Source organism: Pteropus alecto, unplaced genomic scaffold, assembly GCF_000325575.1.
Source record: "Pteropus alecto unplaced genomic scaffold, ASM32557v1 scaffold98, whole genome shotgun sequence".
In the NCBI taxonomy this organism is placed as follows: domain Eukaryota; kingdom Metazoa; phylum Chordata; class Mammalia; order Chiroptera; family Pteropodidae; genus Pteropus; species Pteropus alecto.
Genome location: NW_006443570.1, coordinates 17,346,216 through 17,354,479, shown reverse-complemented (window position 1 = coordinate 17,354,479; position 8,264 = coordinate 17,346,216). Strand labels below are relative to the sequence as shown.

General features: G+C 51.6%; 1 protein-coding gene across 1 annotated transcript in view; it reads right to left on the bottom strand.

Annotated features, from left to right (window-relative positions):
• Positions 1-452: 452 nt before the first annotated feature.
• ASIC2 (acid sensing ion channel subunit 2) overlaps positions 453-8,264 on the bottom strand; it is a 950,209-nt gene continuing 942,397 nt past the window's right edge. Inside the window, exons 6-9 of the mRNA XM_025041608.1 lie at positions 6,723-6,876; positions 4,602-4,693; positions 1,152-1,231; positions 453-557 (exon numbers count right to left, since the gene is read on the bottom strand). Coding sequence (XP_024897376.1) covers positions 453-557; positions 1,152-1,231; positions 4,602-4,693; positions 6,723-6,876 — 431 coding nt within the window. The remainder of the gene's footprint in view (positions 558-1,151; positions 1,232-4,601; positions 4,694-6,722; positions 6,877-8,264) is intronic.

The window sequence follows — 8,264 nt, the reverse complement described above, 5'->3', positions numbered from 1 at the left end:
CAAGATTACTCATCACTTCCTAGGCCTGACATCTCCACAGTTCATAAAATCAGAGCACGCGAGCTCATAACATTATATTCTTAGTAGCAAAGGGTAGTTATTATTAAATGTTACCTGGTATGATTCAATTTCCGTAACTTTGTACAGCTTCTCACAAAAATTAATAAACAATGAAGACTAATACCTGGCCATGGGATGTGGTTTGGGTTTGGGGAACAAGGTCACCATGCTGAGAGGCCAGGTGTGAGACTCTAGGGGACCTTGTTCACAGGGGCTTCCAGCCCTCACAGTGACTCCCCGTGACCAAGCGTTGCCCATCGCCGGCCCTCTCAGAGAGGCAGACACGGCCCTGTAGGCTGTTTGCTGGGCTGAGACTTGCATGGGCTGGGTGTGCCTTAGGAAATCTGGAGCCCCTGGAGCCAGCTGGGTCTGGGGAGGTGCTGGTGGGAAGGCTAACGGGCACCATAAGCTCTCAGGGCCAGAAGCAGTTGTCGGCTGTTTGAGAAGCTTTCGGAGGCTTTTTTACCGCTGCTTCTTGAGGGAGACATCTCTTCAGACTGTTAACAGCCAGAAGTGGCTGGTGTGCCCTTGCTCCTCTCAGGACTGGTGAGGCTTGCCCCTTACCTCCTCATCCTGCCTGGACCACGAAGGCACCACTCAGATGACAGGCCACCCAGAGGGCAGGTGTGTGTGGCATATGTGTGTGTGAATGGTGTGTATATTTATGAGGAGTGTGTGCATGTGTGTGTGTGATATATATGTGAGTGTATGTGTATATGTGTGTGGGGGCATGTGAGTGTGTTCACATCGTATGAATGGGTGGGTGTCACCACATCTGGCCTAGCTGTGGAAGGGGCTCAGAGCTGGCCTCAGCCCGATCTCATCTCCTCCTCCTCATCCCTTCCCCTCCCTCCCTGACAGTGTAGAAAGCCCATGGCTCTTCCCTATAGGACTGTGGCTTTCGTCTCACTTTCATCCGCCCCTCCCCCAGGCCAAGGGCTTGGTGATAGACAATATCCATGGACAGGGAAGAGAAAGCAGGTTCTGGTGGAGGGAGGCTGTCCTCTCCCCCATGCTTTGGTTCTAGACATAGGGGCAGGATAAGGGCACCTGTATATGGTCAATTCCCCATGACCAATCTCAAATCTTACCTCATAAATATAATCAAAGAGCTCTAGTATTGTGAGGATACTAGCACCAATAAACAATCCCATCTGACCACCAATATCACCTAGAGAGAGAGAGAGAGAGAAAAGACCAAAGGTTTGGCTTTACTCACAGTGCTTCCAGGAAGGGGTGAAGACACTAAGTACTCGGGAACCAGACCTTCTGAACGGTTCCCCCTCCACTGGAAGGCCAGGCCTTGACGAGCTCTTCCCTTAGTGCACAGCTCTGAGAGATGATGGTTTGCAGTACCCAGTGGGGATGGGAGCTAACCTGAAAGCTTATTGTTAGGGCCTAGAATACACCTCATAGGCTAATAGGCTTGCCAGTTACATTCAGAACCACACTGATTAGGCCTTGCTTTGACTCTGGGCTGGAAATATAAATAAGATGTGTGTGGTCCTTGCCCTGGTCAAGGGCACAGTCTAGCCTGGGACACACAGGTCGGGAGTCTGGGAACAGTGGCACAGAAAGCTTCCCCCATGCCTGGTCTAATCATGACATGGGGCTCCTCTCACCCTTGGGATAAGGCCCCTCACCCTTAAGAAGCACCCCTGTCTCCCTCACCTAAAGGTAAATAAATGCTCAGTGTGGTTTCTTTCTAGGGCAGGAATCTTGCCCTGGGGTGCGTGGGCCCCCTTGACCAAAGTTCTTCTAGACTGGTCTTCAGATCTCCCTGCATCAAACTCCTGGGAGACTTGTAATCAGAGTAGACGCCTGGACCTATCCTAGGCCTATACAATCAGGATCTCTGGGGTTGGGGGTTGGAGAGTCAGGATTTTTAGGTTCCCCAGGTGGTTCTTGGGCCCATCAGAGCTTCAAATGGTCACGGAGTTCCTGAAATTGAATGAAAATGCTATGTGTGTGTACCTGGGCATCTGTAGTGGGAGAGTTCATATCTGAGAAGCTATTATCAGAGTCTCCAAGGGGTTGTGATCCCCCCAAAGCCCCAAAGTGCTTTGCTCCATTGCTCTCTGGGGGGTCCAAGCTTAGAGGGGCCACCAGCTTGCTATGTGGCTTTGATAGGTCCTGACCTTCTCAGTAGCTTTTCCTTCAAAGAACACTTGATGGTGGAGGTGGCTCGGGAGGGGGCTGGAGGAGATGAGCTGTGAAGTCCTTCTCAGCTGTAATCTCTCAGACTGGGCTGGGGGGAGCGCCGGGAGTGGGGGGTGTTGTTGGCAGTGGGCATATAGTCCTACTGGAGATTCCAGGCTGACTTCTTGGTCTGAGAACTTTCTGATGGGTACATCTGCCCACTTCTCCACTGTTACAGCTGGGAGGAGCCCAGCAACCACACCCCCAGATAAACAAGCTGAGATGGTGGGGAGGGGGCACTTCTTGCTGGTCTCAAAATTGCTCCCCTTTATTCCTCCTCTCCCCCAATGGTCACTCTAATATCCTTAATAGAGGCTTATTGGAAACTGCACACCTGTGTGCACGTCAGGTGTGAGTGTGTACTTATGTGTGCATGCAGTGCGACTGAGTGTGGCGTGTAAGGCAGGGTGCTGTGCGTTCACATGTTTGTGTGGAAGCAGGCAGCACGTCTGCCCATCAATGGCTTTATGTAGGTGGCTATCTATGTACAGGATAGGTACACCGAATGTTTCTAAGCGTGTGTGAGTGTGGCTTGGTGGAAGTGGGCACAGTGTGTCTGGGTGTGTGGAACGTGAGTAAGCACGTGTAGGTGTGAGTGTGTGTGCATGGGCAGTCGTATGTAATGAGTGCGTGAGTGCGTAGGCTTGCAGTAGGTGTGCACGTATGTGTCTCTGTAGCTGAATGGCTTGCATGTGGGTCTGTGCAGGTGCACACAAGGTGTGTGGCTCACCACGGTGTGTGTATGGCTGTTGAGATGCAGTGTGCATTGAGGTGAGGGTGGGCCGCCTGGCAGTGAGGTGAGGGCCTGACTGGGCCTGGGAGCTGAGGGTTCACACGCGGCACACGCTCTCATCATGGAGGTACAGATGGCAGCATGCTTTTTTCAGCAGGCTATTCTGGGTGGGAACAAGATGCTGGTAATATGCTCATTCTCATATCTGATGCAGAGAAGAGCCGTCCCTCCTGACAGATTCAGAGATCAGGCCTTCCCGGTTCTGTGTGTGTGTGTGTGTGCGCGCGCGCACACACACGCGTGCATGTGCACACACCTATGTGGGGGAGCAGAAGAAATGGGAGGGGAGGACGCATGTCCTGAGTCTTCTTTAGGAGACAAAGGCGGCAGGCAGGTGATGGACCTATATCTCCGGCGCACGGCCTCTACCTTGGGCCCAGGATGCGAATCTCGAGGCTCAGTTCCTTTGGCCACAACAGCCTCCGAGGGGTGAGTGACAGCTATTTTAACCCAACTGGGACCCAGCTGTGGCCCCAGCCTCCTGGGAGAGGTGCAGAAATGCTCAGACGGTGCCTAGAAATACCAGCTGGGCCCTGGCCTCTGGCCTGGAGGCTGTCTCGATATCAGAAACAATTCTTAATGTATCTTTTGCGTGCTGGGCTTTCTCGCATTGAACCATCACAACAAACATTTAAAGTGAGTTTTAGTAGACCCATTTCATAGTGAGGGGAAGCAGCTTGCCCCCATTCTCACAGCTGGTCTTTCCTCTATACTTCCAGGTAGAAGGTGTCTGTCCCCTTCCCCCCGACCCCTACTCCCAGGATGACACTCTCATCTGGTTCAGCTCACATGGACACCAGCAGCTATTCTTCCTTGCAGGGACGGGCAACAGACCCTTTCTTGAGAGTGAGTGGGAGCTGGGAGGAGGGCCCAAGGGGCATGTTTTCTAACCGTCCACCCTCAGGGGTCTTGTGAGTTTTGCGCTGGGCTGTGGCAGGGTTGAAATGAACTCGCTGCGTCCATTATGTGCCCATGGGGCCAGGGGAGCTGATGTGAACTTGTATGGGGTGGCCGTCGGGTTTGTAGATATCTGAGGACAAATAGCCCTTCTTTTGTGTTTGACAAAGGACTCAGTTCAGGGGTGACACCTGGCCTCAATGCAGCAATGTTGCTTTCCAGGTAGGCGGTCCACTGGGCGCCCTCACTGTGTCCACCACCTGGGGATCAACCACAGCTCAGTCCTCTGTCCATTTGATAGCTCTTTCTTCCCACCACAGCCCCAAGGCTGACTCCACCCTGGGGATAGAAGGCTATGGGTTCCAAGCGGGCAGCTCTGGAAAGGCCGTGAGAGACCGTTAGTTCACCTGCCTCACTGTGTTGATGGGGAAATCGAGGCAGCATAAATTGGGCCTAAAACCTGCATCACACAGTTCTTTCCATTCTGGGACGGGAGGTGTGCAAGGAGAGAGGGAACAATTAGTGACTATACAGGCTAGACTCATTGGGAGGCTTCTATATCTACCTTTCTGCCTGCCACTCACTTGCCCATCCCCACTCCCTCCCACCCCTATACGATGTGGAAATTTGTGCAATAGATACTTCGACTTACCAAGTAAGGCAGCAACTTCATACGCCTTCTTCTGTTCAATTGTCTCGTAATTGAGAGCTTCGAAAAATATATCCAGAACAAGGATGTTCTCTCTGCAGAGGGAACGTTCAGTACCATACATGGTTAGAACCATCGCGATCCACAGGGACCATCTAACACAGCTGTCCCATAGACAGACGGAGAAACTGAGGTCCAGGGAAGTGAAACAACTGGCCCGAAGTTCAAGCTGGTTAGTGGAAGAGGTGGGGCTTGAAACCAATAGTCCCAACTCCCAGCCCAGTGCTCTTCGCAGGACCGGAGGCATATATCAGCTGTCCCCCTTTGCCCCTTATTTCTCCTTCCCTCTTTGGATGCTTTCCAGGAGTCCCACCTGGCCTCCAGGTCCTTGGGCCTCCAGAGGGTCTGCCTGCGTCCTTACCTGCAGGTGAGCTCAGGACTCTCTTGACAAGGCTTGCCTTGCCTGCCCCAGCTGACATCCCCTGCTCACTCCTGAGATGTCCCCAGGTTCCTAATGGGATTAACAACAAGCTTCTCCTAGTGGGAGGTCCTACCCTGGCATTGCCAAATCGGCTGCCAGAGCCAGGGAGGGTTTTTGGGTGCAAATCTACACGTGGCTAGGGGGTTTTCTGGCAGAAGCACTCTGGTTCCCTTTTGCTCCTTGGGGCAGGTGTGTTAATGAGACACATCTTGGCAGGAGAAGTTGTTACTGTGTGCAGAATATCTGTGTGCAGAATAGGCAGCAGGACCCGGCTCCTCCTACAATTCTCCATCTCCTTCCATGCTGCTCATAATGCTTTCAGAGCCCCGGTCCCAAACCCACTGAATAAAAGCAGCCAGGTTTGTAGATATCAGCCCCAGGATGGGCTTTGGTGACTATGTTGGCAAGAGGAAGTGGCTGGGGAGAGAGGATGCCCCTTTCTCCACACAGGGCTCTCCTAGGTACCATTCAGAGTGTCACCATCTCTTGTCTGGTTTATGGCAACTGCCTCCTAACAGGGTCCCTTCTGCCCATCTGGCTTTCCATCCATCCTCTAAACTGCCACCTGAAGGATCTCTCTAAAACTGCTAAACTAATTCAAATTAAATGAAATCACAGCTCCGTTCCTGAGTCACTCAAGCTACATCTAAAATGCTCAATGGCCACATGTGGCTAGTGGTTACCATGCTGACCATCACAGACATAGAACACTTTATCACAGAAGGTTCTACGTAAGAGCAGTGGTCTAAAATACAAATTTGAGCCTGTCACCTGTCTGAAGTTCTCCAGTGGTTCCCTGTTCTCTTAGGATAAATTCCGCTCCTTGCCCAGCTCAGCCTACAGGGTCCTGTTGCTCAGACATGGCTGCCTGGCCCAGCTTCCCCATGCAGTTCTTTTGTCTGTCCTGTGCTGATTCCCCCTCCTGAACCTCTGCCTGGGACATGCTCTTCTCCCGTGTCATTCATTCATTTATTCTGTGAAAACATATCTTTTGAGCACCAGCCCTGTGCCAGACACTCCACAACAGAGAACAAAAAAGAAAGGTTTCTACCCTTAGGGAACTTTCAATCTAGTGGGGCAGGAAATACACACATAGATATGGAATTACGCATGGTGGCGAGCGTCATAAAGGAAAACATGAGTGCTTTGAGAGAAAAATAATCGGGGACCTAATTTAACTGTCTGAGGAAATGACATTTAAATAAAGACCTGCCTGATGAGGGACCAATTAGATGAAGAATGAGAGGAAAAGCATTCTAGGCAGAGGGAACAGAATGTACAAAGCCTACCTGGAAAACTCCTATACATCCTTTAAAACATTCTCTGAAGTTTTCCTTTACTGTGTCCCCATTCAAGGTGCGGCCAACTACCTCCCTTATTGCCTGAATCAGCCTTTATAGCATTCAGTTGTGTACTTGCTTCCCCACCAGACTGTAAGCTCCTGAAGGGCAGGGGCTATATCTTAATCATCTTTGTCTTCATATTCTGAATGTTGAGCACAGAACTTGGCACACAGCAGGTGCTCAATTAATGTCTGCTAAGTGGAACTGCTTACTTTTGCCCTCTAACTCGATTGCTCCCAGTTTCCTCCTGATCCATATCCCCTTCCTAACTCCCCCATCCACTATGCCCACTGAGCTTACGAGATATATTTTTCTGATTTGTTAAATTTCTTCTCAAGGTACTTGGCTGATGTCTTGCTGGGGATCTTCACCATGGAGAGCTCTTTGTTGTATCGGGTCAGGTTGCAGGGTGTCCTGCAGAGACAGTAATTACTGTCCTTTTCCGCCAACAGACCTGGAGAGGAGAGGGAGGCAGGGCTTAGTCAGGTGTGGGGACCAGGACCTCTGGGCCCAGAGTAGTTGGGCTGAGCGGCAGAAAAGTGAATCAGGAGGAGGTGCCCGCCCAGGTTAGTGAGGGTGTGGGGCTAAAGAAAGAAGGAGAGCTGGGCTTTCGCTTTAGGTTGCAGGTGTGACCTCTCATAAAAAAAAAATGCCCACGCTTTCTAGGTTATTCTTGGTTCTGTTTTCCTTCTTTTTCTGATATGCCACCCTTTCAAATTGTTGAAAATTGTTTTCACTGATAGGCCACCCTTTAAAATTGTTGAGAAGGCACCACTTTTGGAGAATGGGCTCCAAGGGGGTCCCAGCCCCCTCAACTTCCCGGGGCCACCTTCTCTGCTCCTAGCCTCAGGGTTCTCATCCGCAAAGTGGGCCCCCTGTCAAAGGCAAATGTGGGTGGACCGTTTTATCCAAAGCCCAGGGCTCTGTGGGATTCCCTCTGGCACTCCCTCATAGCCAGCCCGCACCCTCTCTACCTGCTGGGTTAGGACCCAGGCAAAGATTCGTAATTCCTCTCCCTGGAGGCCACCTCCCAGCATCCGGAACACTTTTCTCTCTCTGCTCGCCTTTCATTTAGGACCGAGTGGTTGACAACATCGTTTCCCTCCCTCTCTTTCCTCTAATCATCGGTGTTTCTGGCTGCCCATGGGTTTTATTGATTCTTCACTTCAAGGAGAGACTGAGCCTCTGCCCACGTCAGAAGTCACTCCCTCTCCTCCAGGCCTCCCTACTCGTCCTCGTGGAAGCATCTGGACATGTGAGTCCAGAGTTGCCCCTGCTTAGCTCCAGCAGTGCAGCTGCTGAATGAACTTGAGTCCATATGATTTAAAAATTTTCTCTGCTTGTCTTGATTATAAACCTGGAGAGAGGCAGTCCTGTGGAGTGGGTTTAACTTTGGGCTTGCGGCTCATATGTGTGATGTCTCTCACTGGCAGTTTTCCGGGCAGGGCTGGGGAGAGTAACCAGCAATGATTCCAACCAGCGAACATCTAGCAGGCCGGGGTGAGAGGAGGAGAGGCAGCGCTTGGTTCCTCACACGGGCACATGTGACATGTCTACCAGGCCTCTTCCCTCCCTTCCCCCAACCCCCCCAGTTCAACGGAGCATGCAAAGACTGGCCCGCTTTGGAGTAATCTTGGCCTCCCTATGTGAACCACCCCAGCGTGTGCGGGACAATATTACCAAGCTCTTTTGGTGCCCATTGCCCATCCTCCCTCATCTCTGTCCCCTCCTCTGCATTCTTCAAGGTCCTCCATTCCTCCCCAAATCCACTCTTTTCTCTCCACCTCTCTACCTCTTTGCTCTCTCCCAGGGCCCTTTCCAGCCCTCATCCACCCTGCTCTC